This window comes from Talpa europaea, assembly GCF_964194135.1.
Source record: "Talpa europaea genome assembly, chromosome: 13".
NCBI classification, from domain to species: Eukaryota; Metazoa; Chordata; class Mammalia; order Eulipotyphla; family Talpidae; genus Talpa; species Talpa europaea.
The window spans coordinates 61,348,153-61,375,231 of record NC_140080.1 but is presented as its reverse complement, the minus strand read 5'-3'; the positions used below and the strand labels follow the sequence as shown (position 1 = coordinate 61,375,231).

The window sequence follows — 27,079 nt, the reverse complement described above, 5'->3', positions numbered from 1 at the left end:
GCGCAGCAGTTGAGCGCTGGGTTATGAAGCTGCCTGCAGCCAGCCTCTGCAGCACCGGTTCGATCCCAGCCACCAGCGAGGTTCCCACATGGCGGGGCAGAACTCTCCTGCCTGGCTCCCTGCTCCCCTCAACAGTGTATTTCATCAGTCTGCCTGTTCTGTTCCCCGCTCTGGCTCTGGTGAATTCTCTCACTCTCCCGCGCTTCTGACGGTACCCAGTGCTTGTATAAATAAATAAAATCTTTTAAAAAAATTTAAAAAAAATTTAAATAATAGCTAGTTTTGGAATGAGAATAAAATATAGTGATACATTCAAGTTCCAGCACATTATAAACATTAATCACCATGGGTTAAGTTCCCGAACCCTTGTCTCCCTTCTCACCCTATATCAAATAATATCAACTGCAGCTAATAGAGAAACCACAGTAAGTAGCTTAAACAAGAAGTCCAGGGAGGCATCCCTGGTGAACAGGGGGTTAAGACACAGCACTATGAAGCTATCTGCAGCCACTGCAGCACGAGTTTGATTCCGGGCCAGGGAGGTGACACACATGGTGCAGCAGACCTCTCCTGTCTTACCTGCTGCTCCCCTCAGCAGTGTATTTCTGTAGATCTGCCTGTTCTGCCCCCCACTCTGTCTCTGGAATCCTCTCATCGCCCCCCCCCCCCCGCATCTTTGACTTGCACCCCAGTTCTTGTATGCATAAATAAATAAATCTTTTAAAAAAAGAAAAAGAAGTCGTCCAGGGACATGGTAGTTTCAGTTGACACCATCTATTTGCTCTGCCACCCTTAGGGGATAGATCACAAAATGGCTGCAGCAATTCCAGCCATCACATCCATACAGGACAGTGTCCCAAGGAAGAAAGGACACTGGGTGTCTCTATTAGAAGCAAGGAAGCCAGCACATCTTTTTTGTCTCAAAGGTCAGAATTTGCCACATTGCCCACATTTATTTCGGGCATCATCAGAGAACTTTGAAAAGAAAAAAGGGCTGGGCTCCCCTGAAACACATCCTAAGGAAGGGTATACACAAAGCAAAATTTGTGTGCTGATAGGAAAAGGAAAAGGGCCATGGATGTTGGGGAAAATGTTTCACTTCTGCATCTGTTATATTCCCCACTGCATGAAGCCTTATCTAGTGTAAATTCTCCCCTCTGGGAGATGTGGGGAAGAAGATAGACAAGGAGTATAGATAGACATGCTGTCCAGGGCAGACTCATATTTGAGGTGAAAGGGCTTGGTGACAAAAAGAGGAGGGAGAGGACACAGTAGAACAGCATGACCTACTTCACAGTTCTGTCTACACAAGTCCTGCTAGAGCATAAACTGGGACAGCACAAAACACATGACAGACTGTGCTGGTGTGAACAGAAGGTGATAATGAATGCAGACGGCCTCATTTAAAATCAACACAGATGTCTACGCATTTGAGTAGTGGATGTCCACAGAGAATAACGGTGGGCCTCTGACCACGTAGACAGGGAGAACACAAATCTACTACTACAGAAACATCTAGTAAAATAATGACTAGTAGGTTTTGATTATCTACCATATCTCCAGCTATAATTAAACCTTAAAGAAAATAAAATACAACATGACATAGGATCTGGCTTTGGAGAAGTTAAACTCTGCTTGAGGAGTCAAAAGTAACAGAGATGAAGTCAAGGGCAAGGCCAGACCCTTTGGAATCAAAGGTTAAGGGATGTGGTGCAGAGTGGGGCAGAAGGCTGCAGGGCAGGGAGCAGGAAGGGGACTTGAACTGGGAGTAACCCTTGGTAGGTCAGGATTTGGCTTAAGGCAGACAGAAGAGAGAAGAGGGCCAAAGGAATAAGAGGGAAGCTGATAACCAGGAGAATCCTCTGATGAGAATGGAGTTGCTCTGTTGGTCAGGTGAAAAATTATTTGGACAGGAATGGTGGGGTCATGGAGATTTAATTTTGCATATTAGGCATGGTGGGTCACTGTGAAATTTTGGAATGGGCTACTTTTGGACCTATCTGGTCATGATCACGAGGGTTTGTTCTGTTTGGGGACTTTTTTTTTTTTTTTTTTTTTTTTAGATGAGCTTGTCCAGGTATGTGGGATATTGTGCAGGTGACTTTGACAAAATCCCATTAGCAGTCTGGTCAGAGGCTCACTGCCAAAAACAACTTTGAGCCACAAGTGCCCCAGTGGGAAGCCAGACAGACATAAGTAAAGGCCTAGCCCTATCACTCATTAGCAAATTACTTCATCTCTCAGAACCTTCATTTTTTCATTTATGAAATGGGCATAATGCCATCTCATAGGAATTTTTACAGGAAAGTTCTTGTTACATAGACAGCACACAAAATATTCATTTCCCCCCTTTCTTCCTTTTGTTTACCAAAGTATTGAAGCAAAACCTCCAACCACTAATCTTACGTAATAATGTTTGGTAACTTCAAAACTGCTTCATCCAGAGACACTCAAGGCAAGGAAAAAGTTGAGTCTTTCTTGATTTAAAAATTAAAATTTTCTATCAAATTTTGGAATGATTTATTTAAAACTGCTTTGAACATAAAGAAATACAATGTATCCATAAAGACTAAACATTTTTATTGTCATTATGAACTTTCATTTGTAGCTGTATTTTTTAACTTTTTTTAAACATTTATTTATGCATACAAGAGTTGGGGTACAGACCAGAGGAGGGTGAGAGGATTCACTAGAGCACCAGAGACAGAGGGGAAATAGAACAGGCAGATTGACCAAAGTACAGTGGGGAGGGGAGCAGGGGGAGACTGGAGAGGTCTGCTGAGCCATGTGGATGGCTCCCTGCGGGGTGAGGGGAGGGAGGGCAGGAATATGGAACTAGTTCTGCAGTGGCTGCATCTTAACCCCTTGTGCCACCAAGGAAGCCCTGTATTTTTTAACTTTTAAATTAAATATTTGTAACAAATGCAAATGAGAAGAGAAAAAGGGGCCCAGAGATGAGGGGAGAATGAACAGATTCTGGTGGGGTGGGAATGAGATGTTGACTTCTCCTTTCTCTTGAATTTTCTAGAAAGACAAGAAAATTGCCTATTATACTTTAACAAATGCGTACAGGGCATCCCACATTTACCTCCCGAAACAAGCCGGAGTCAGGCAACCAGCAGCAGGCTGGCGGAGTGGACAGCTCCCGCCACACTCCAGGCCTGCAGCACAAGGTCCAGGGGAGGTGACCAGGTCATCAAAAGGTGGGAGGATAGTTGTGCATTTCTAATTTTACCTTTCACTTTCAAAAGAAAAATACCACTTAACAACTTACCTATTCAAAAGGCTTGTCTCCTAGGGCCTTCCCCAGGAGGAAAAAAAACCAAAAACAAGATTCTTAAAAAAACCTAGAAAGACAAAAATGAACATAGCTATCTGAAAGGGTGGTGGGATGATGAGTGGGGTTTTTTTTCTCTTGTTTCATTGACATCCTCTTCCTATCCTTGTAGTAAAGAGGCCACAAAGACCCTCTTTCGGAGAAGGGTGTGTGAATGGCTGGGGACTTGCATGCTGGGCTACTGTGTGTGAACCTGAGTGTGTGGGGTGAGGAGATGGCAGGATGTGGAGTTTGGAGAGAGTGTCTGTATGAGGGTGGCTGTGTAACGGGAGTGTGGAGGGGTGTGGAGTGTGTGGGGGGGGGGGTTCTGTGGAGAAGAGCTGGCATTGTGCGGGGGGATGTAGTGTGCAGTGTAGGGTGTTCAGAGTCTGGAGAGGATATGAGAGCCAGTGTGGGCGTGGGGGTGTGCGTGTGAGAGCGTGAGTGTAAAGTTGAGTGTGTCTGTGTATTGCGTGAGTGGGGAGGGGGTGCGCCGCGCGTGAGCAGTTGGGAGAGTGTGCGAGGTGGGCGCCGGGAGGGCAGCCGCGCGTGTGCTGAGTGTGCGGTGCGTGCGCCGGAGCGGAGCGTGGAGGGGGCCCCAGGGCGCCGCCTAAGTGTCCCCCGCCAGCCTGCCCCTCCCATCCCCCACCCTCTTCTTCTCCCAACATCCTCCCTCCCGCTCCCGGCGGCGGCGCGGGAGCCGGGCCGGGCGCGGACTGGGGCGCGGCGCCGCGCACGCCGCTCTGCGGAACCCGGGGAGGCCGAGGGAGGGTCCGCGCGGAAGCCCCGCCGGACGCGCGCCGGTGCCGCCCGGGCGGCCGCGGGCATGTGCAGGATGTCCTTCAAGGTGAGCGCAGCGGCCCGGGCGCGGGTGCCAGGCCGCGCGGCCGACCCGAGGCGGCGGGACCCGCACCCGCCCGGAGGCGCCGCCGCGGGCCCGCAGGGCGAGGTGGGCGCACCCGCCGGTGCGGTGCGGGCGGGGACCCGGGGGACCGAAGCTGCGGCCGGCGTTCGGGCGGCGTGGGCTTTGCTCTCCCCGCCGCAGGCTGCGGGCTGGGTGCGCCCGACCGCCTCGCAAGGGGTGGCTGGGACGGTCGCCCGGGAAACGGCGGGGCGGAAGGAAGCTTTCCCGCAGCCGCGCGCTGAGCCCGAGGGCTGGGGCCGCCGCGCCGCCGCCCTGCGCGGCCCCGGGACGCGCTCCCCCTGGATGCAGCTGCACCTCTGCTGCCGCCTCGCCCGAGTCCTTTCTGGGCACTGAAGCTGAGTGACCCGTACAGAGTGGAGCCGCAGTTGATCAGGCTTCAGTGTCCAAAGTGGAGCTTCGTCTTATAAGTTTATTGAAATCGTTTTTAGGATGAAAGTGAAGTAATTGATTGGCCTCAGCTGGAAGGTTTTACTAAAGCAATAATTAAAATATACTGTGCATTTAAAATGTGCCCATCTCAGAACCAAGGGCATCATGTGCATCTTTCGAATCCTTAAGCAGACTCGGGAGAAGGTACTTTCCTGGTTCTCGCGCGCTACTTCCCTCCCTCTCTCCGACTCTCCTCTCTTCCTTCTTGTCTCCTACTTCTCCCCTCCCTCCTTCTTTTAGCAAAAAAGCTAAAACGTGGAGAAGTTATCTCTCGCAGGCTTGCACTCAGTAAGTGAACAGTGTTAAGATTCAAACCTTAGTAGTAGTCTGGCCCCAAAGCCGCTGTCCTCCTGTCTCTTACAGCAAGTCCCATCGTTTACAGTAGCTGTAAGCAGAGGAGTGACTGTGCGATTTGCATGTTAGAAAGCTCTCTAATTAGTTTGGAGTGGAGGATGAGCTGAGAGACAAATCAGGAGTATGTTGAGGTCATCTTGTTCAATGAGATTTGCGTGTTAGACTTAGAGGATTGAAGGGAGTGGATGTAACTTCAATCCTACAGAATTCAGTGACTGATGTTATTCACTGAGTTAGGGAAGGCCAGAGAGGTAAAGATAAAATATTTGGTTTGAGGCTTGTAAAGTTGAGGAGTGGATGGGAGTCCAAGCAGAGATATTGATGAGACAGATAATAGGGCAATCAAGGCAGGAGGTAAAGATGAGATTTAGGAGTCTAGGAGAGATAGCAGTGTTAAGTGGTAATTGAGCCCTTGTGATGACCCAAAGATATCATGAAAAGATGGAAATTAGAGTATGTGCTCTCACTGAAGTCAAGGGTCTCTCATCTTTCAACAATGATGGAAGGGGACTCAGTGTTAAATACCACTGAAAACTCAAACAAGCCAAAAATTGAAAAGTGCCCATTGAATTTAATAACAAAACAGCCACTGGTAACCTTGCTGAGAGCAATTTTCTGTGAAGCTCTGGGTTTAGGAGCCAGATTGCAATGGCTGAAGAAGAGAGTGGGTAGAAACCACAAGTGTAGAGTATACTTTTCCAAAAAAACTGCAAGAATTTTTGAACTGCAGTAGGAATCCAGAATTGGTCAAGGATTTGTTGCTTAAAATGGCAGACTTGAGCATCTTTAAATGCTGATAGACAACTCAACAGTAATCAGAAAACCCAACTTTAAAATGGGCAAGATGGGAATAGACTTTTCTCTCCAGGAGATGTCATAGTCAATAAGCATCTGAAAAGATGCTTTAGGCAAATGCAAATCAAAACTATTAAATATCACTTCACACCCACTAAAGTACTATAGTCAACAAAACAGGCGATAACAAGATGTGAAGAAAGTGGATTTCTTATACATTGTAGGTAGAAATATAAAATATTGCAGAAACATTAGCAAACATTCTAGTCGTTCTTCAAAAAACCAAATAGACAGTGACCAAATGACCCAGCAATTCCACTCATAGGTACATACTCAAAGGAAATTGTAAGGTCAGGTAGGACACTGGGCAGGTTTTCTAATATCCAGCAGACCGGGTAAAGGAGGAGTCAGAGTCCTCAGTGGTTTTTGCAGGTCTTTTATTGGGATTTACCCGGTACACAGCAGGCAAGGGTGCTGACAGGCCTCCCAGCCCCCAGCAAATCCTTACTCTATCTGGGCTCTCCAGTGATCTCTGCTTCTGCTTCTTTGCTTCTCTCTCAGGTTCTCTTCAGCTTCTACTGGCATCCCCGTGACACCACCCTTAAAAGCCCAGTCTTAGCCCAGGTGAATCCCATCTACCTATGCCCACACCCTACTCCAGGTGCCCGCCATCAGGCATGCATTCAGGACCACAGGGTTCCGTCATCTATCCTGATGGTGGGAGGGCAGAAAAGGCTGACATTTTTCCTTACCCTACAGAAATGAAAACATGTTCACACAAAAACTTGTCATAGTAATGTTGTTTATGATAACAAAAAATGGAAACAACCCAAATATGTCCATCTTTTGTTTATCATTGAAATAAACAAAATATGGTATGTGTTAGTCAGCTTGGGCTGGCAAAATCCCATAGACTAGGCAGTTTAAACAACAGAAACTTTTTTCTCAGAATCCTGGAGACTGGAAAGTCCGAGATCAAGGTCCCAACAAATGTGGTGTCTGTTGAGGGCTCTCTTCCTGTCTTGTAAACAGCCACCTTCTTACCGCATCCTCACATGAGAGAGAGAAGAAGCTCTAGTATCTTTTCCTTTCTTATAAGGAGACTAATCCCATTAAGGGGTTCTACCCTCATGAGCTCATATACCCTGATTATCACCAAAAGGCCCCACCACCAAATACCATCACATGGAGAGGGCTTCAACATTGAGTAAGTGGTGGGGGGACTGAGGCGATACAAACTTTCAATCTATAGCACACTCTATCCAGGCAATGGAATATCATTCAGCCATAAGGAATCAAACACTGATAGAGGCTGCTACATGATGAACCTTGAAGACGTTTTGTTACATGAAACAAAAGGATCATATATGACACAAAGGAGCATATATGATTCTATTTATATGAAGTCCAGATGGGCAAATCCATAGAGGTACCCGATTAGTGGTCGCCAGGGGCTGGGAATGAAGGGGGATGGGGATTGATTGTTAATAGGTACAAGGTGTCTTTTAGGGGGGTGATGACAATGTTCTAGAATAGTGGTAATGGTGGTACAACCTTCAGATTACCCTAAACACCACTTAATTACATACTTCTTGTAGTATGTAAATTATATACAATTTATAATTTTAAAAGTGTTTAAATGAGGATGGGGAGTACTGGGAAGGTATGGGAGTGGGGGAAAGGGAATTGAACTAAGCCTATAAAGTGCTCAGGATGAGGAGGGCCAGAGGATGAGCGAGGCTTCATTACTTACAGGGGTTAGCTGGCCAGGCGGAGGACAATCTCTGCCATTGGGGTAAGAGGAGAGGAGGTAAGATTGAGCATCTTTGTTGGTGTTTTGTGAAGTGAAGGCCACGATGAGGTTAGAAATTGAACTGGGTAGGAAGGAAGGTGCCTGAATTTTCAGTGAAGAAAGAAGGATCAGGAGGTGAAATCTGCCTTGAGTTGAGACAGGATGAGCAGGGGAGTGGCAGATATTTATGCACCTACCTGGAAAGGTAGTACCTGGAAGGAAGGAGAGGAAGGCTAGAGCCTGTTTCCCACCTTAGGGCTGGAGTGGAGAAGGCCCAGACTCCACCTGGCCTGGATGGTGGGAGCTGAAGGTGGGAGACGGGGGTGGGCACTAGGTTAAGGTGCTAGAGTGAGGATGAAAAGGAATTCCAAAGGGGCAGAATAAAGGTTATGAATACCAAATTGAGCAATCAATAAAGTTGATAGTAATGGTACATTTTGGAGCTATTTAATTAACTGTGCATTAACACTGACTTTGGAGCCATAGATTAACTTTTTTCATTTTCCCAAGCTTGGGTCTCCAAAGCTTTTATTTAGAAAAGCCCAGCCTTGTTGGCCAAGTCTGTGGGAGAATAAACAGAGCATTATAAATCACCATGTAGCCTGTTCTCCATAGTCAGAGTCATCACACGCAGAGGTGTTTGCTTCTAGGCTGAGGGACACTTTTGCATCTATTTTTTGTTCTTTCCCCATTATGCTGTCAGTAGTCTCTTCTCACTGGTATTGCTTTGCCTCTTGTAAACTTCCTCCTTCACAGTTGGCAACTCCTAATTTATCCTCCTTGGGAAAAAAGAGACACGTGTTTCTTAGAATTGTTCTTAAAATAAATGTGAACTTTCAGAGTGTAGGTCCGAGCTTCTTTGCTGAATAAAGTTTATGAGTTTCAATACATTGACTTTTAACTTTACAACAGTTATTTCAACTACTCAGGATTTATTCTTCAGGGCTAAGGTTGTGAAATTCTGTTGCAGTTGGGGGGCTACTTCAAACACAATAGAGAAGGTTACCTTAATAGAAGAAGCATCACTAGGTAAAGAACAACACCTACATCTTTCTTTTCTTTTTTTTTTTTCCACTTGTATTTAAATTTTATTTTTATATTCCCCCATACAATTACGACCCCCTTATTTTGACCCCAAGCCCTCCTTTCCCCACCCTCCACCCCCATAGAGTGTCTCTGGTTCATAGTTGTTTGTTGATTTTGATATTTTCTTTCTTATTGTTATTGTTTTCTTATTTAAGTTTTCTAGATTTCTGTTATGAGTGAGACCATCCGGTATTTTTCTTTTTCTTTCTGGCTTATTTCACTGAGCATGATCCCTTCCAGTGCCATCCATGTTGCTGCAAATTACATGTGTTTATCTTTTTTGAATGCTGAGTAATGTTCCATGGTGTATATGTACCACATCTTCTTGATCCAGTCATCTATTTTTGAGCATTTGGGTTGTTTCCATAGCTTAGCTATTGTAAACAGTGCTGCTATAAACATAGGGGTGCAGGTGTTCTTTGGAATTGATGTTTCTGTGTCCTTTGGGTAAATATCTAGGAGTGGAATTGCTGGATCATATGGAAGCTCTATGTTTAGTAGGTCCAGAAATCTCCACACAGCTCTCCATAGTGGTTGGACCAGTTTGCACTCCCACCAACAGTGCAGGAGAGTTCTTTTTCTCCACATCCTCGCCAACACTTGTTGTTGCTAGTTTTTTTAATATGTGCCATTCTCACTGGTGTCAGATGGTATCTCATGGTAGTTTTGATTTGCATTTCCCTTATTACAAGTGATGTTGAACATTTTTTCATATGCCTGTTGGCCATTTGCATTTCCTCTTCAGAGAAGTTTCTTTTTAGCTCTTCTGCCCATTTTTTGACTGGATTATTTTCTTTGTTTTTGTTGAGTCTCATCAGCTCTTTGCAGATTTTTGTGATCAGTCCTTTATCATTAGTGTTGGGTGCAAAAATGTTCTCCCAGTTGGTGGGGTTTCTCTTTGTTTTTGTTATTGTCTCTTTTGCTGTGCTCTTTAATTTGATGTAGTCCCAGCTGTTTATCTTTGCCTTCACTATCACTGCTTTGGGTGATGTGTCTGTAAAGATGTCCTTGATGTGCATAACATGGAGTGTTTTGCCTATATTTCCTTCTATGTATTTTATGGTTTCAGGTCTAATGTCTTTAATCCATTTTGAGTTGGTTTTTGTGCATGGTGTTAGGTAGTAGTCAAGCTTCATTCTTTTGCATGTAGCAACCCAGTTTTCCCAGCACCATTTATTGAACAAACTTTCTTTGCTCCAATGCTTATTCTTTGCTCCTTTGTCAAAGATTAGTTGACCATAAATCTGTGGGTTTATTTCTGGATTTTCTATTCGATTCCATTGGTCTGTGTGTCTGTTCTTGTTCCAATACCATGCAGTTTTGATGATTATGGCTTTGTAGTATAGTTTGAAGTCTGGGAGTGTGATGCCTCCATTCCTTTCTTTTTTTTCAGGAGAGCTTTGGCTATTCGGGGTTTTGGTGATTCCATATGAATTTCATCAATAATTGTTCTATTTCTTTGAAGAATGACATTGAAATTTTGATTGGAATAGCATTGAATCTGTATATTGCTTTGGGTAGGATGGCCATTTTAATAATGTTTATTCTTCCAATCCATGAGCAGGGGATGTCCTTCCATTTCTTTCAACACCTGCATCGTTCTTCAGCATGTCTTACCCTAGAAGATAGAGCACCTTTGTGTCACATTTCATCTTGGTGATAGAAACTGCTCATGCCTTGGCCAGTACGGAAAATTGTGTGCTCCATCCTTGTTCTGAAAGTATATAAATTATCACATACTCAACTCCCCTTTGCCAACCATCTGATTTGAATGAGCCACAGGAAAATAAATTTAAAAAGTCATATGTTTTTCAACAACTTTATTGAAAAACAGATCACATACTGTATAATGCACCCATTTAAAGCTTTCATTTCAGTGCCTATAGAATATTCACAGGGTTGTGCAACCGTCATCACAGTCAATTTTAGAATATTTTATTCAGCCCCTGCAAAAGAAATCACATACCACTCGCAGTCATTACATATTCCCCTGACTTCCCAGCAATCAATAGCTGCTAATCTACTTTCTATCTGGGTAGATTTGCCTATTCTGGACATAAATGTTCCAAGCAGACTTTAAACATGGTGTTGAGTTCTGAGTTTGGAATTGCTGTTATATGAGCTTACCTGTAAGACAGAAAACCTTGAGCAAAACACTTGCGTTTTCTCTTCTGTTTCCTATCCCTGACAAAAGTATAAGGATACTGAAAACAGAGTCTGGACTTCTTTAATGTTTGTTAAGCCTTCTGAAAATTTCAAATACTGGGAACAAAGTGGGATAGTGGGTTAGAACAGGCAGTGAGTGACCATCAATATCCTTCTGCACATTTCTCAGTCCTACTTCGTACCGTTGTTTCTCCTGACCTCTAACATCGAAGAAACTCTTTATTGTCAAAGCTGATGTACTCTTAATTGAGTTAATGAGTACCAGTGGAACTCTACACTATTCAAAACCCCTTCTTTAAAACCAATAATTTAAATCTCTCCCCCACCCTTAGCTTTTTTTTTTTTTTTTTTTTTTTTTTTTTTTTTTTTTTTTTTTTTTTTAAAGATTTTTTTTTTTTTTTAATAGAGGCATGTTTTTCTTTATTTATTTGTTTGCTTGTTTGTTTGTTTTGTTTATACAAGCACTGGGCACAGTCAGAAGCGCGGGAGGGTGAGAGAATTCACCAGAGCCAGAGCGGGGAGCAGAGCAGGCAGAAGGACCGAAGTACACTGCTGAGGGGAGCAGCGGGCGGCAGGAGAGGTCTGCGCGCCATGCGGGACCCTCCTCTGGTGGCCGGGGAGCAGCCGGGGATTGAACCGGCGCCGCAGAAGCCGCGGGCAGCTTCGCAACCCAGCGCTCTACCGCTGCGCCACCGGGGAGGCCCCCACCCTTAGCTTTTATTCAGAATTCCAGTTCTGAACAAGTAACAACTTTCTGTCTGTGTTTCCTCTCTTTCCTTCTTGTACTCAGTTTCTAGTAGTGTGCAAATAAATAGTGAGCCAAAATTCTGGCGGAAAATGGGGAAAGTATATGTGTAAATTTATAATTAGGTTCTCTTATAGATATAAGACCTCAGACTCTAGACTAAATCAGGGTTGGATTTGAATCCTGCACCTCTTACTTTCTAACCTTGAGTAATTCACTTCTATGCCTCAGCAGCTCCAACAGTGAACCATAAGGTAAACTGCAGACTTTGGATAATGATGACGTGTCAGTGCAGGTTAATCAATTATAATAATGTACCTCTCTGGGGACAATGGGGATGTTGACTGTGAGTATGTGGGAGCAGGGGGTAGATGGGAAATCTCTGTATATCCCTCTTAATTTTTTTATTTTATTGTTTTTAAAGATTTATTTATTTATTTATACAAGCACTGGGTACAGTCAGAAGTGTGGGAGGGTGAGAGAATTCACCAGAGCCAGAGCGGGGAGCAGAACAGGCAGACTGATGAAGTACACTGCTGAGGGGATCTTAATTTTTTTAATAAACCTAATACTTCTCAAAAAAAGGGAAATAATGATAATACTACTTTGTGGGTTTGCTCTGGGAATTAATGTATTAGAGCAGTGAAAGTACTCAGCACACTGCCTGATACAGAGCAAGAGCTCAACCTTGCTTTCTGTGGCTATAACTTGTAATATGGTGGCCAACTAGCGTGAGGGAAGCTCACTGGCCTTTTATAGAGGTCAGAAAAACCCTGGGTTTAAATAGTAATAGCATAACTGGTAAAGCACTTAACAACCTGTGCAAAGCATTTTTACATGCACCATCTCCTTTAAAGGCTAAAAGGCTTACCCCGTTCCACTCCACCACAGTTATGAGTATGTGCTTATTATCCACAGTGGAGGTTGGACGTTATCCCAGCAATGATGTGCATAGATCCCAAAAAGGAGGAGGGTTAGGGGACTTTCCATCTTGGTGAAAGAGGAGCTAGGACTGAGGAGGTCACTGGGCCCAAAGCTGTCTCATTCCTTACTGTCTACAGAAGAATTCTGCAGGAGACTGGACAGGGTAATGACCGAAAGGGCAGCCTCACAGGCCAGGCTGAAGCCTGCTGTCATTTCTCACTTCATTATGTGATGAGCTAGTGATATACCACTTCACTGAACTGTGACAAGGATCAAATGAGCTCATATATGCAAGGAGGTGCCAAGTGGTACAGAGGAAGCGATAACTATTAGCTCAGGATTCCTGCCCTCCAGTAAATGTCAGCCACAGTATGAGAAAATCAACCCATTTCTTTACTAGACATCTCCACCTAAAATCCCCAGAGGCACTTAAAACTCAACGTGTTCAAAGCTGCATTCATCATTTCTCCCCAGAACCTCGCCCTTGTGCCGTATTCTGGGTTTCATGAATGACACCCATCAACCAGGCAGTCAGTCCAGACTCTCTCCCTACTGTTCTCCACAGACTACAGCTATTCAGTTTAACTCTTGAGAATTTCACTAGTCTCTCTCATCTCCCCATCCTACTATTGTTGCCTCAACTCAGGCCCTTTTTATCTCTTGCCTGGTCTATGCAGTTGTCTCCTGACCTTGTAGACACCAAGCTCAATCTGGCTTCTGTCCTCAGTCAGCTCTCCACAAGGCTGCCATGGAGACCTTTCTGAAACATATAGCTGATAGTCTCTCTCCACCTAAAAACCTAACCCTGACTCCCTACCACTTACTCGGAAAAGTCCAGATTCCACAGTATGGCACAGGAGCTCCTTCAGGATCTGGCCCTAACTTTCTCCCTTCCTCCCCTTACATCCTTCACCAGAGCCCATCCAAGGCCGAGATGGTTCCCAGAGTGCTGGTGAGCTGAGCTTCCATGTCTTTGCTTCACCACCCTGTCTGCCAGGGGTTCTTGTCACCTAGGCCCTACTCATCTGTCCAAATTTCTCTCAAGAATCCCTTGTCTTTGACACCACTCCTGGCCACCTCTTCCCCTCAGCTAGAATAGACCATTTTCTGTTCTCACCACAATGATCTCATTCCTACTCTAGCACAGATAATAACTTCTAAGCCTTTTGACATGACTTATTTCCCTACTGGGTAATAAGCCAATCATCACAGATCAAGGTTGACTCATCCCTCTAGCTGTAGCCCTGGCGAGGGCCACTGCCCCTAGTTCATGCTGGTGGACACCTGTCCATTTGGGTGCAAGAACTGTGAGAGCTGCACATTTGTAACATTTCTTGAGCATTCACTGTCAAAGTGTGTTTACGTATATGATTTCATTTAACCTACAACAACACATGAATGAGGTACTACAATTATTGCCGTTTTTAGCAGGACAGAGAGGAGTTAAATAACCCACTGTGAAGGTTACTTAATATCAGAGATGTGAAGTAACAGAGCATGGTGGACTACTCTCTGGTGCCTCCACTCCTAGTAAGTCAAACCCCTGAGCGCAAAGGAAATATTTACAGTTTTTCATAAAGATTCATTTATAGGAAATGGACCTTATAGGAACTCAAAATGTTTAGCCCTAGAGACTGAAGAGGCTCCCAATTGGAAAGTTTGTAAAGACAATAGAAGTGTGTGGTTTGCAAGTGGTTTTTGAAAGGTATTTTGGGCTTAAAGTGACATAACCAGGTCACTGAAAATTATTTACAATTTATTACTCTCAAGTAATAAATTTTTCATGTTTTCAAGTTTTCATGTTTCAGGAAAAGCCAGCAGAGCTGTTCCAGGGTCCGTATTAAATCTTCTGCCTAATTTACCCTCCCAAACTTATTTTTGGCCTTGTGCAATCCTGATATAAAAAAGGGCATTGTGTCATGATTTATTATACAAGTCAAACCTGCCTTATCGTTGCTTCCCTCCGTTTCTAAAACATTAGAGCCAGCCTGGTGCAAATGCTACAAATAAAGGGTGTGAACACCCTCTTGTAGTCTGCCTTGAGAACTCCAGGCACAGTCCATGTACACTTTCAGGGAAAGCCAATTGTTCCTCTGGAATTTGAGGTGAATTTTTTCCTCCACACTGAGCCAGAAACTTATTCAAAGTTATGTTTGTAATCTGCTTATCTCTGCTCGCTTCACCATGCTCTCATCTCATAGACTGGAATTCTAAGTCCACTAAGCCATGTAGGCGCTTGAAGGGCTTCTGAAATGCAATCCTTGCACCAATAAAATCTGCTGTCACTGTGCTTTCATTTCAGATGGCTCCCTGGGGGAAGTTGAAGTTGTTATTTCCTTTTTAACTTAGTAAAGTTAGACATTATACTTAATACTTTATCAATATACTTAAAAAACGTATGGCATAAAAGACTCTTGAATCAGATGGGTGTCTCAAAGTCACTCTGCTCCACTGCCCCCCCACCCCAAAGTGTTTTTGTTAAACAGTTTGACTACTAGAAAATCTCCTGGACCAGAAAAATTCTTTATTAGTATCAATATCCTGAATTAAATTTTGCCTGTTGATTCTAACTTTGTAACAAAGAGTGGAAAGAAAGAAATTAGCATTTGTATGCATTTGTGAGGTGCTGGGCACTTTGCTGGCCAATTAAGCCTACATCATTCAGTCCACACCATAAATTTCAAGGCATGTAAAACAATCTTCATCTGAGCAAGAGGAAATTGAGACTCACCAGGGCCACATCCCTTGCCTAAGGTTGGGGTTGAAACTCAGAGCTATCACATGCCAAAGTCTATCCTTGCCCCAGGCCCCACCACAGATTGGTCTCTACAAATCCAGGTTCATTTATTTTAGACAAGGAAGTTGTGCTGCAGTCAACTCTACCACTCTCGTCTTGGAGAAATTTTCCACGCTGTTCCTTCCACAGATAGGGTCCTCACATTAACTTTGCAGCCTTAGAATAACCCAGTAGTGGAGTGAGGAGCCATGCGAGGACACATAATAGCATTTTCTGCCCAGAGTCCCTTCTACTCAACCAAAACCTCTGGCAAGTTCCAGCTGAGGCAAAGAAAATTAGGTGGAGGGAAAGTGAGGCCCTCACCCAAACAGCTGGAATTGAGTAGAAAGTGTTCAGGGCATAGAAACAATGTGGGTAAACTCTTTGGAGAAGTCAGAAGTGGAGGAGATTCCACTCTGCCTAGAGGTGAAGACAGATTTGGGAACGTTTCAGGGAGGAAATAGCATTAAGCAGAGTCTTGGCCTTGAAGGATGGGGGAACATTCATTTCAAGCAAAAAGGAAACTATGAACAAAGACACAGGCAGGAAAGTGAGGACATTGGTGGGAAATAGGGTATTAATAGTGCTGTATTATCAACGATCTTGCTCTTCATAATAGCACTGTGGCTTGGGTATCTGGTGTAAGACAGAAGGCAGTCCCTTACCAAGTATATTACAGTCTTCTATTGCTGGAGGAACAATTTCTGAAATGGCAGGGCACATCTGGAAATACTCCCTTTTGAATGATACTATATACTTGCATAGAAGCAGTCATGTCAACAAACGTTGATTTTAAGATCCTGTTTCATTTTGCCTCTGCAGAAGGAAACTCCACTTGCCAACGCCGCATTCTGGGCAGCAAGGAGAGGAAACCTGGCGCTGCTCAGGCTGTTGCTGAACAGTGGTCGGGTGGATGTGGACTGCAGGGACAGTGTATGGACGGATTCAGTCTGTATATGCATGCCAAGAGCACGCTATTTCCCCCATTGGCATGAGAACACCCCAGGAATACATTTCCCTTTACAATGCTTATTTCCTTTTTCATGAGTTGGCTTGCTTTATCCCTTTCAAAAAGTCCACAGTACCCTGGTGAACTTGGATACCTATCAGGAAAACAAAATCACATGCATCAAACAAAAGGAGGCCACTAAAGAGAAAGAGGCACTTCATTGGGCATCCGAATTGGCAAATTCCAAGGACAGAGGGGTGTTGAGTCAAAAAATTCAAACCAACTGCTTTTGTGAAAAGATAGAGATAATATAGAGCAGAACTGGGCTGCTGTGGGCTCAGAGTGAGGATGAGAGAACTGAGAAATGGAAGCCTCCACCCAGCCTCTTAGCCTTCATTACTTTTGCAAATATCAATATACTAATTGGCAATGAAGGGGAAATTCAAATAGATACTAGGTTCACTGGCAGGCATCCTAGAGAGCATTCCCTTTCCGCTGAGGCAGGGATTTCCTGTGGGATGTCCCTGCATCTCTGAGAACAAAGAGGACCTGGGAAGAGAGAAAAGGCAGGAGAGGGAGGGGCCATTCTGGTTTTCAGATTTAAATAAAATGTGTTCAAAGGAGCCTTATTGTTTTCCTGAAAACAGGTGAGCCATTTCCAGCTTTTGCACACGTTTGGTGAGATCAGCCAGAAGGCAGAGAGATGGCAGTTGCCCACTGGATTTCTTCAGTTCACACCTCCAGATCCACTCTACCCTGTTGCTTGCTCTGGGTCACAGAGTCTGAACTGAAGGGCCTGCCCCCAGTGGACTCCCTTCCCTCTGGCTTCCAGAGGTTTCTCCCGTGGGAATGTTGGCAGGAATCCCATGTGAGGCAGGGACATTGGGGAGCCCAGTGGCCTCCCCCCTCACTCTTCATCCCAGGAGCCACTACCTCCCCTCCCTGTGCCTTCAAGCCTGGTCTAGCTGTGGAGCCCCACTGCTCTAGCTCCCAGTCCTACACTGTCCTTTGTTATTACACTGCAGCCGCAGCACAGCTTTATATGTAATCTCTTTAGTAAACTCTTCCAGTTATCCTAATGTGAATGTACCATCTGTTCCTTGGCAGGACCCAGATGGAGTCTCGGGCATGTGTGAACTAGTCATCCTGGTCTTACTTGGATGCTAGTGGTCTCCCCGTGCACACTGGAGTAGGGTGACCAGTTGTCGTTGTGGCCACTGGATGACCACTTTGCCCCTTTGTCTTGAAGTCCCCCTTTGCAGACTCCCTTATGACCTCTGCCTGGCTTCCAGCTTCCCAGGGCCACCTCACATGCTACACACATCTTGCATCCCAGATAGCACTCCCCACACTCTGCCTTCTTGGTGCCCCTCCCCCAGCTGAAGTCTCCTGTCCTGCTCTCTCCTATCCCTTCAGCACTCACACACTGTCTCTCTGCTGCATGACCAGCAGCTGCCTGGGTTTAAAATTTGCTTATATCAACAGATATTGATACATTTCTAGAAGGTTTCTCATTTATAACAAAAAGTCATTTTCTCAGGATCTTTCTGGACACATGATTGCTCAACCCAAAGAATCAAGTCTACACTTCAGACACCTTGTTGATTTTGAAAGGGCATCTAAGATTGGTAGTAACTGTGAGGCAGGGAGACATCTGGGAACAGCACATGGGCCTTTGTTCTCCCTTCAAAATTTCTCTGTGTGGGGCTTGAGGGATGGGGTCTGCCTCCTCCACATGCCACCTAAACATGGAGTCTAGTTCCAGGCTGGGTTCTGCGTGTAGAAAATGTTTCTAGACTACAACTCCTATGAGAGCTGGTAGGATGTGAGAGAGGCCCCAGGGGCTTTTCTGTGGCCACAGTCAAACATTTCCAAGAAATATCATTCTAAAGCACAAGTGCATTATCTATCAGCCACCCACTGCATGGTAAAGCTTTGATTTGTGGACATCCATTCATCTTCCACTCCTGGCTTAATGCTTTCTTTATATGATGTAAATAAACATTTTTCTGCTTTGCTCCTCAACTCTGATACACATTTGCTACAAAGATGTACAACAGCAAGATTCTCTTAGTCTTGCTAGATGTGAGAATATGTGTGTTGGACTGCCTTGCTTGTTGTGGTCCTTACTGCCTTTATAGCCATTATATCCTTTGTTCAAAATCAGCTAATTATATTTTATTTCAAGATTTATTTATTTATGCATACAAGAACTGGGGTGGAGGCCAGAGGTGCAGGGGGGGTGAGAGGAGACAGAGTGGGTGGGGGGAGGGAACAGGCAGACTGACTGAAATACACTGCTGAGAGGAGGAGTGGCTGAGATAGGAGAGGTCTGCTGCACCATATGGGTCAGCTCCCTGGCCGGGGATCGAACTCGTGCTACAGAGGCTATGGATAGCTTCATAGTGCTGTGCTTAACCCCTTGCACCACCAGGGAGGCCCCTCAGCTAATTTTAAAGAAACTAATATCAGGAATGAAATGAAACCATTTTAATCTTTAGAGAATGAAAATCAGCCAAGCTAACAGTTTTTAAATAAAAGAATTACCTTCGTGCAGCTTAATATGTAAACAGATACCACATCTTTATTCTGTCTCCTTTGTCCCAACCTCTGAATTTTTTCTTGCTTGACCATGATATAGAATTGAAAAACAACCTATAAAGAATTATTTTTGTTATTTGTTTTATTCATTTTTCCTTTAAAATAGATGAGCCTAACACTTTATATTTTCTTTTTAAATATCCAAATTAGGTGTGCTGCGCTTCCTCTGATTTGTGATTGATTTGTACTTTGAGACCAGTATGACCCATGAGAAAAAAATGTTCTCACCTCTCACATAAAGGATACATTCATCACTTCCTAATCAAATTGGCTTTAAGTCAAAAATTTTTCTATCTGCAATCTAAATAAAACTTCTCATGTACAAGAGGAAGTAATACCAAGTTTACCCCTCCAATCCTAGAAAATACAATAGAAGGAGTTCAACTGAATAACAGAGTACAGCCCAGAGGAATATCTCCATTCAACACAAACTATGATCACATGGGGTAGAAAAAATATAGAGCAGTAACATGAACATGAACATGCATTCTTTATATATAACAAGCAAGACTTTGCACTGTTATTCACAGAAATCAACAAAAGTTGGATGATAAACTAACATTTACTGAACTATTGTAACATTATTTTAATACCCACACTTACTGAATTAATCTGACATGACTACATTGCCTGAACTCATGTTTCATTTAATTTAATAAGGCAGGTATGTTTATTCTCCATATTACAGTCTTTGAAAGGTTAGATAACCAGCCCCGGATCATACTATCAATGACCACTCAACTATGCCGATTTCTTAACAAAATCCCCCAAGAACAATGCTTCTAGAAGCTGCTTATCCCCCCAGTACCTAGTGAACATTCCTTAGGTGCAGAGCTGTCTGTTTCTTCCTTGTCACCCACTCCTGACAGGCTAGTCACTAAATATGCAGGGAGTGGTTAAGGTTGCAATCTTAAGCCATTGAGAACAACTGTAAATTAAACTACAAAAGTCTACCTGGACATATTAGATGGTGTGCCTCAAGTCCTTGAATCTTAAAATTGGAGGGATTTTGGTAATCATCCCATTCACCCCTTTTAACTTTTTTTATCTTTTTATTTTATTTAATTGTATTTATTTATTTTTTATTCTTACAATGTTTGTTTTCTTTTCTCAAGAAGATGTGGTATATATACACAATGGAATACTATTCAACAATCACAAAAGATAGACTAACACCCCTTTTTAAAGAGATAACTGAGCCCCAGGAATTATAAGCAACTTCCCCTAAGTGACACTGTTGGTTGATGGCAGAGGTGAACTTGGACCACTAGTCAGATGGGGCACCTAACTTTTACTTCTATTATCTCTCATTTCATTGAGACTTCAAGACTGAGAAAGCCATTTGGTGCCATTTAACTCTTTTTTGCCTTAATAATAGTATTTTGGTTCAAGAATCATTTAACTGAGTCATAAAATGTGATCATTACATCACTGTTGCCTTAAAATGCAGTAATCCTGGTTCACTTGGACTGCCTTTCTGAAGGTAATGGAGGTAAGTGAATTTTTAAATTGAAATTTTCAACCTCTGCAATTTGTCAATTTGCTTTTCCTAGCTAGTTTGTATTGTATTTCATGAGATATTTTTATTACTGCTGGATGTTTTGCATTTGACCTGGTAATGGCCTAACTGTTTACCTGTCTCTCCTCCATCCAGAATGGCACCACACTCCTCATGGTAGCCTCCTATGCTGGTCACATAGACTGTGTGAGGGAACTCGTTCTGCAAGGAGCAGACATAAATCTCCAGAGAGAGGTAGGTCAGGTTTTACACATAAATCAGAATGATCTGGGTGACAGGGACTCCAAGTTTTCACAATAGCGATTTGGTAAGAAAGACAATAGTAATCATTGATTTTTCCCTACATAACATTAAAACCCAGATTGAAGACTTTATTATGCCTAACATAAGCCCCAGGAATAACCACTGATTGTATTTCCATTGAACATTTCTCATTAGGCAAAGGCATTAGGCAAAGGCTGGGGTAACAATTTCCTAACCACATTCCCTGAACACTCATAAATGTCATCCCAAGCTTACATCAGTCTCTTCCTTCTTCCCTTGGGCTGAGATGCTGTTAAAAAACAAACAAACAAAAAAACCACAGGGCTTGTGCTTTTAGAAGCGTTAGGTAACTAACCTGTTCTTAATAAAGCTAACTCACTAGGCTATCTCCACCATCCTTGCCAAACCATGTTTTCAAAGGACTCGTGTATTAAATGAACTGCCCCCACAAAAGCCATGTGGTGAGTATTAAAATGTGAGCCTGTTCCCACTCTTCATTCAAGGGCAATCTTGGGAGTTCAGTCTGGACAGATGATCCATCTTTGGTTCAATGTAGAGGAGCAGTGGGGGGATGAGGGCATTTTAACATACTTTGGGATTCAGGTCTCTGGAGGCTAAGTACATTTCTGAGCTGCCTCAGGGCCTGGTAAATTAAACTGGATGGAGACACAGGTCAGCCCTAGAGTGAATCTCACCTGTCAATTCACACTGACTCAGTCCTGAGATGGACATCCTAGGGCAACTCCAAACCAGACAGGAGGCTTGATTTTCTGCATAAGAGCGTGTAGAACCTGATCTGCAACTGTTTCAGAAAGGACCATTTGTTAACCAAATATTCATTAAGCAATACACCCCATCTTCCTGGCCAGATGACCACCTCTGAGCAGAGCAAAATAAAACTCAAGAGGTATCAGGACATGGTCACAAGTTCTAAGGGAAATCTAGAAGTCCCTCCCATCTCCCTTTCTGGGTGTCCCCCGTATCACAGGTCATGAAAGAGTGACACGACAGATAGAATCTGGAGTCTGGTTCTGCATAGCACTGGGTTGGCAGCATGGCCTGTTAAGAGGAGCAGTACAGAGACTACAGCAAATCTGATCTGTCTTCTCACAGACAGATTCTTCTGAGCTATTTCCAAAACACTGGATAATTGTTTTAGGTCATTTTCACTTCAGCGACGAATTTTCTTCTGGGTGGAAAATGTTTAGACCCATTTAGAATTATAGTCTAAAATTACCCTAATAGTTTAATTTTCCTCTCTGCTTTAGTCTTTGTTTATTTTAACTTTAAAGACAAGACAGATTTTCTCTAATAAAAACAATATGATCCAAATCTGTTTACTCAAAAAACTTGATTCTGAAGGCCAAATTCAATATACACAAGAATCTCTTCAAAACAGCTAAGAAAGGCTGGGAGAAGAGAGATACTTGGTTTCCAACCACTGTGTGGTTTTATAGTTTTATTTTTTTATGTTTGGTTCCAAATTGTTTAGCTAATATTCTCGGAGATGAAAACTATTATACATTGAACACAGAAGCCCTTGAGGACTTACCAAAGTGTGCCAAGGCTTGAGGCAACCTGTGTGTCTCAAATGATGTTATTATATGAGTTGCTATTGGTCCCCTGAATTTCCTGAGGCCTTGCTAGTCTCAGGTGCTAGTGCGGCTAAAACAAAGAGAGACTCCAACCTCATCTCCAGTGTTCTGGAAGTTGGGCATGTCTAATAGTGCTGTACAACTTACTCTTATACCAGACTTCTATCTTGGTTCATTTGTAATCAATTTTATGATACCAAAATACAGGTCTTCCTCTACTTATAATAGGGTTACATCCCAGTAAACCCATCATAAGCTGAAAACATCATAAGTCAAAAAAGCCTAACTTACCATATATCCTAACTTAGTCTAGCCAGTCTTAACTGTACTTGGAACACTTTTATTAGCCAGCAATTGGGTAAAATCATCTAACACAAAACCTATTTTATAATCAAGTGTTGAGTACTTCATTCATGTAATTTAGTGAGTATGAAAAAACAGAATGCCCACATTCCAAATTCAAAGTATGATTTATACTGAATGCATATCATTTTTGCACCATCATAAAATTGAAAGATCATCAAAAATCAAACTATTATAAGTCAGGGACTAGTCTGTACTTGTTTCCTGAAAAAGTACCTACCATTGTTTTTTGGGAGGTTGGACAACTAGACACGCAGGACTTGCTAGAGAGACAAATTGGAAGCTGATGGTCCTAAACCCCAGCAATATCGGCTAGTAAAACTCATGGGTAGAGGAGCTGGGTGTGCATATGAAGCTCTGGGCTTTGGTACTACCGCACACACACTTAAGGCCTTTATTCACATCCTAGACTGAAGTCTAACCCATATTGTCTACAGAATGCTGCATTAATGTGAGCATTGATTAATTGTACACATGTTCCAAAATTAGTTCATTATTACATGATTTTTGTAACTAGCATATCAAAAAATCTTAAATTTTAATGTCTAATAAGAAGGTGAGAGTTTTCCTATCCTAGCCAAGTTTCTTCATTCAAATCTGGTTACATATTAAGGTTTCTGGAACTCAGCATCCTCTGTACGAAAGAAATGAGAGGATGCTTCCCACTCATTTCTCTGGCAACCAAGGAGAAATTCACTCCTGCAATGCACAGCATGTCTTTGAATGGACATAGACTCTATGAATGGACCTGTGCTTCCTAGGCCAGAATGGTTGGGAAAAAAGCCTGAGATAGAAGGTCATATCTGGGAAGGTATTAGCATGCATTCTGCCCAAGGGTAAACCTCGTTGCTCATGTCTCTCTCTCTCTCACGCGCGCTCTCTCTCTCTCTCTCTCTCTCTCTCTCTCTCTCTCTCACACACACACACACCCTTATAAACAAGCCTTAGAGTGATCAGTAATCCTTTGGACACACTCTTTATAGCTAAGTTTTCCAAATATCTTGTCAATTCTCTGAACAAAAATTACAACCAGTTCAAAGATAGCCCCTTTCTAGGCGAGAAGGTTTATAAACAAGATGCTGTTTTTGATTTGTTTGCAAATATATAAATTAAAGATAATGTAAATATATTCAAGTATGTATATATGCAAATATATGTGTATGTGTGTGTGTGTGTGTGTGTGTGTATAGTATAACCAAATATCTTTAAAAACCAGACTCTTTCTATCTCCCAGTCAGGTACAACTGCTCTCTTCTTCGCTGCCCAACAAGGCCATAATGATGTTGTGAGATTTCTCTTTGAATTTGGGGCATCTACTGAATTTAGAACCAAAGTAAGAGACCTTCTTGATTCCATACCCTGGGAAAAAATGTCTGCAGGCATGACAATGTGTCTTCATCTGTAGTGTGAATTTGTGCTCCTCCTTTTGCAAGATTACTTGCCATCATTCAAGGGTAGTCCTAAGATCTCATTTCAAAACATGACAGTTTTACTCTTGGCTTCTCAATTGGAGAGTTTTATGCAGAATGACACAGATTCTTTCTTGCACTGCTAGCTTTTTACTCTAGGACGCTAAATTTTGCTATCAGAATGGACACAGCGGCAGGTGTTCTATGGAGTTCCCTTTTCATGGGTTTTTTTTCCCACTTCGAGGTTAATCCAAGGACTATGTACAGGAATTGTCAGAAGTGGTAAGCTGATCCTAGTGAATCTGAGTTTTTCCAAGAAGGGTGATTTCACAGGCAATTTATTTTCTGATTTGTCCTTGCTGAAATATGTGACGTATGATTACAGTTTGTATAGTTGGGAAAGGAATTGTGTTTTTTCCTTTAAAGATGTTATTGATTCTTCATATTTGTCAGATGAATAAGAAATCTGAGTCTGCACCAGCATAAGTTTTGTGTTCACAATATGATTTTACACGATAATGTTTTGTAGTAGGAGAATTTGAACTGCTGTAACATTTTTATAAATGTCAACTAATTTCTGGCCTAATCATAACAAAAATTTCTGAAAATTTGCTTTAGTGGGAAGCTTTTAGGTTTTAAATTCATTGTATGTGATATTTCAATATTAAGGGAGTTTGCAGTGGTTTATGGTGTTGTTGCTGTTCTGTTAAAATACTATTAGTAGATCTGAATTTCAAATAGGGTTTCTGTCTTCTGAAAATTACTTGTGGACTGTGTACATGCCACCAAACATGCTGAATATAATATATACAGCAGTTCAAAATATATATGTATATATTTTATGTTAATTATCATTTTACCTTTCATTATAAAAGTGATACAACTAAAAATAGAAAATAAAGTCCTAAAAACTAAACTTTGAACTAAGTCAAAAGGGTCATGTGTGTCCATACGGCTGTTTTAGTCTTCTTGGCTAAAAAGTTAATGCTGGCTTGAAGTCTTTGTACATGAGCCAGTTGTGGTGTCCCAGAAATCCATGGAACATGGGGCCCACGGGGAGCAATTCCATATGTTTCCATTAAGTCAACTGCAGGTGTCCCAGAATTTTCCATGGGAAGAAGAGAATATGGAAAGGCTTTGAGTTTTCATATGATCCTCTCATCAATACTGACCTTGTTCTCCTTGTTATTAAATCTGATCCCACAAAAATGTGTTTTTAAAGATAAAAGGTATCAGCTCTTCTATGACAGCCATATTTTATCTATTCTCTTACCTCATTGGACAAAGAACTGGGAAAACTGACAGAACAAAACATAGAAATGTTGGCATTCATTGCTGCTATTAAGCAACTTCTTGATGCCCCACTACCAACCTCAGCCTTCAGTCTCCTTCCTCTACTCTGCATCTTTCAAAATACAGCGCATGCACCCTCTCCCTTTACACCACTCTCCTCCCTTGGTGAAGCCTTAGTCAGCATGCACATACCCCTCACCTCATCTGTCTGTAAACTCAGTCACTCTCATTGCAGTGTTTCCTCAAATGAAGCTCCCCTGCACACCACACTCACCTCACATGACTGGTCAAAAGGCCTATTTCTGTGTCTCAGACCCACTGAATCAGACCCCTGATGGTATGTCTCCAAGGGTAAGCATCTTCAATGAAAACTCTATGCGTGAACATAGAAACCATACTATCTTTTATTTATGCCTTATATTTATGATTTGTACTTTAGAACCAAATTACATGTTCTTGCATTATTTGTAATTAGCTCAAATGTCCACATACCAGTACATAGATCCAAACAAATAACATGACAATACTAGATGGGAAAAGATAATACCTCAGCTGCAGCACCCAAGAAAAACCATTAAGAGTCACAGTTGACCACAAACTCAGTGAGTCAGTAGTGTGATGTGGTTGGCATAAAAGCTAATTCTAATTTAGCCTGCAGAGATTAAAGTAGGGGAGTGCCCCACTGCATATCAGAGCACATCTACTTTATATTATTCTGTTTGGTTCTAGGGCCCACATTTTAATGAGACCTGGCAAATTGGCACATGTTCAAAGGAAATGCTAAGGAGGATAGTAAGAGGCACATGGAATTTGTTGTAGTTATCCGCTCTTTCAGTGGATGCAGATTTTGTTCTGTGCAGGCAAGGGTCCCAGAAGGTTACCCATAAAAGCACAAAACCTCTCTGGGTAGCACCAGCCAGAAACCAGTGTTTTTCAAGAGGGCCTCTGACCAATAGCCATGGGAGACCATTCTGATAATTCCAAGATAGAACATGACTGACACAGACTTTCTGTTCTTTGTTTCCTTTATTGAGAAGCAAGTGGTTGACTCTGCATTTGACACTGGAAATTTCTAAATTAATCATAATAACTGAATCAAGCAACTATAAAGGTCTCTCAAGCAAGTCATCCAAGTTTACAACAAAATAATGTGCTTAAGACGAACTCTGTCATGATTATAAAGAAAAATAGAAGGAAGGAAAGGAAAAGTGAATTTGCTGTTCTCTGTGGGAAGTTCTTATCCAGAGTCCTCCAGATGTGTGAGGCACATCTTCTGGGTAAAGTTTGTGCCTCAGCTGTGTCTAATGTGTTCACCCTGTGCTTGTCCATAGGACGGCGGCACCGCCCTGTTGGCTGCCAGTCAGTATGGACACATGCGGGTGGTAGAAACCTTGCTGAAGCACGGAGCCAACATCCACGACCAACTTTATGTGAGTGCGCTTCAAAAGGACATTAGATGGAGACTTGCACCTTCCCTTATTGTTCATATTCTTGAGATCTAAATTAAAATGGCAGTAATGCCAACTTGAAAAATATTTTAATTAGTAGTAGGATTTTAGTCTGAAACACAAGAGAAAAAGAACTTTCTCTATGTAGATACCAGAGATTTATATTTACCCAACTTTGTCCTACTCTTTCATATCTCTTGTACATATGAGATATTTCATGTACCTCTGCTATTAGGGTCCTCAAATATCATGTGAGATATATATATATTTTTTTTTTCATAACGCAGCTGCCTATGGGCTTGCTGAAGAACAAAGTAAATTTCTGTCGTG

General features: G+C 42.6%; 1 protein-coding gene across 1 annotated transcript in view; it reads left to right on the top strand.

The window, feature by feature from the left end:
- Positions 1-4,775: 4,775 nt before the first annotated feature.
- ANKRD29 (ankyrin repeat domain 29) overlaps positions 4,776-27,079 on the top strand; it is a gene marked incomplete at both ends in the record, with an annotated part of 54,529 nt that continues 32,225 nt past the window's right edge. Inside the window, 5 exons of the mRNA XM_084252686.1 lie at positions 4,776-4,814; positions 16,131-16,241; positions 20,513-20,611; positions 23,834-23,932; positions 26,633-26,731. Coding sequence (XP_084108812.1) covers positions 4,776-4,814; positions 16,131-16,241; positions 20,513-20,611; positions 23,834-23,932; positions 26,633-26,731 — 447 coding nt within the window. The remainder of the gene's footprint in view (positions 4,815-16,130; positions 16,242-20,512; positions 20,612-23,833; positions 23,933-26,632; positions 26,732-27,079) is intronic.